This window comes from Egretta garzetta, unplaced genomic scaffold, assembly GCF_000687185.1.
Source record: "Egretta garzetta isolate BGI_Z169 unplaced genomic scaffold, ASM68718v1 scaffold101, whole genome shotgun sequence".
In the NCBI taxonomy this organism is placed as follows: Eukaryota; Metazoa; Chordata; class Aves; order Pelecaniformes; family Ardeidae; genus Egretta; species Egretta garzetta.
In genome coordinates, this window is record NW_009258666.1 from 467,806 (window position 1) to 469,789 (window position 1,984).

Sequence of the window (1,984 nt, forward strand, 5' to 3'; positions counted from 1 at the left end):
CCCCCCCCAACACAACAACAAAGCGGTCTGTGTGCTAACAACATAGCTTAAAAAAAAAAGTAAAACAAAATTCTGCATTGTTATAAAACTTGATAAAAAATAGTATTTCAAACTGTACAGTCACCAGAAGTACACAGTTATCAAAAATTCACACATTTTACTTGGCTTCACCAGCACCTTCGGCTTTCTGTGCCTAAAAGAAAAAGGGGAACCAGTCAATACACACCACACGCTTGCACCAAACCACCGCTAACTCATTTTTCTAAATAGCAGTTCTCTGAACAGAAGAAATCTTATCTGGGCTGCACCACCCTGGTTTTTAACCAATCTACTCAATCTACCATTTGAAGCACCGTAGAAGACAACCTGAAGTTGCTCTATTACGTGCCAACCTTACGCGTTTTCAGAACAAGGCAGAGCAGTAACTTCCGCGTGGCAACTCCAACTGGCCAAGAGACAACTTTTAACTCTTTACCAACGAAGCGACACCCCCGCCCCATCTGTAGATGCGCTGTGTCATAAGCAACGGGTCTAAATAATCAAGCAATAATTCCTCTTCGTTAGTGCAAGCCTAGACCTGTTTATGTTTGACATGGAAAAAAAAAATAATTCGCTGACGTAGCACAAGCTGCCAGAGCTGCTGTTGTACCTGGTCTGTTTTGGCATCTCCGTTTTCTGCAGGGTTGTTTCCCTCCTTGCCAGCATCAGCTTTCCCCTTCTTTCCCTTGGGCAACTTCTCGCTCTTCTGTAAATGTAAGATGACGTACACCATCACAATTACCAACATCCAGTCATTAAGCCACAAGAATCCAAAAACTAGGATGGTAAAAACCAACACTGGATGTTGGTCTGAAAAGCATGGAACATGCAAATGTCTGCATGTTTAAGAGGTTGACGACAACTGTGAGGAGTCTTTGCTTCAGTATTTTTATTATCCAAGTTTTGTAAAATGCAGAAGTCTTCAGTGCAACTTTATAGAAGTGGCAATGCAGCTCAATTTCACCACTACATGTGCTGCTACTCAAAAGTTTCATGACTTATTACTGGACAAATCTAGACCTCATAACCCGTTTACCTCTCAATAATAGCACTGACACGACGACTTACCTTTGGAGCTGCCTTTTTAGGTTTAGGCTCTGGCTTTGGAGGAGCAGGCTTCTGTAAGTGAGAAAAACCCCTTGTGTTATTCAAATTCTTTTAAGAGAAACAAGCTACTTTAAGAAAAATATACCCAAATATTTTAATTTTAGGAAAGCAAATAAAAATATTTGAAATTGAAGCACTTACTTGATTTGTCAATTACTCTACCACTCCCACACCACCGCACAATGGGGCAGTTCGTTAAGCTAATAACTTACTTTCGACTGAACAATGCGTCTCTCCAGAGTACCTACAGTTCTCACGCAGATGTGGTAAAAAATGCTCCAGCTTAAAACTATAAACTGTTGTGACATCTCTGCTCAACAAGAGAATACTCACAGCAGATAACCTCGCTGATCTCCGTTGTGGCTATTTAAAAAGAAAAATGATTGAATTTAATGTGATGGAATAGGAACTCTCATAGTACCTCTCGTTTCAAAGCAGTAAAATCCCAGAACTGTTAAGTTTTTAGTTCACTTTTTCCCTCTTCTCAAGAAAGATGAGACTATCCCATTTAAACCACTACTGATAGCTAACGTTTTCATGGCTAAGGCTCAAAGACAGTTAATACTTTGAAAAGTCAGAATCAATTAAGACCGACAACCACACCCCACTCCCCCAGTTCTTTATTTTGATGAAGTTAAACCTCATTCTCCAACAGAAACACTTTATGATCTAACTTTCTCCAAATATTGAACTTCTTACCTCATCCTTAACTTTGGCCTTATCGCCCTTGGCATCTCCTTCAGCCTAGGACATGAAACATAAGTCGTACCGCCGAGCTGAGGGGAGGCACGCGCAGCCCCCATACCCGCACCATCAGTTATTTTTAAACACCCCCCCC

General features: G+C 40.9%; 1 protein-coding gene across 1 annotated transcript; it reads right to left on the reverse strand.

Moving 5' to 3' along the window:
* Positions 1 to 10: 10 nt before the first annotated feature.
* Positions 11 to 1,960, reverse strand: HMGN2 (high mobility group nucleosomal binding domain 2). The gene is made up of 6 exons (XM_035904016.1): positions 1,952 to 1,960; positions 1,846 to 1,890; positions 1,480 to 1,509; positions 1,108 to 1,158; positions 650 to 745; positions 11 to 193 (listed from the first exon to the last, which is right to left on the reverse strand). Exons 1-6 carry the CDS (start codon positions 1,958 to 1,960, stop codon positions 158 to 160), a joined length of 267 nt encoding a protein of 88 aa, XP_035759909.1. The 3' UTR covers positions 11 to 157.
* Positions 1,961 to 1,984: the final 24 nt, after the last annotated feature.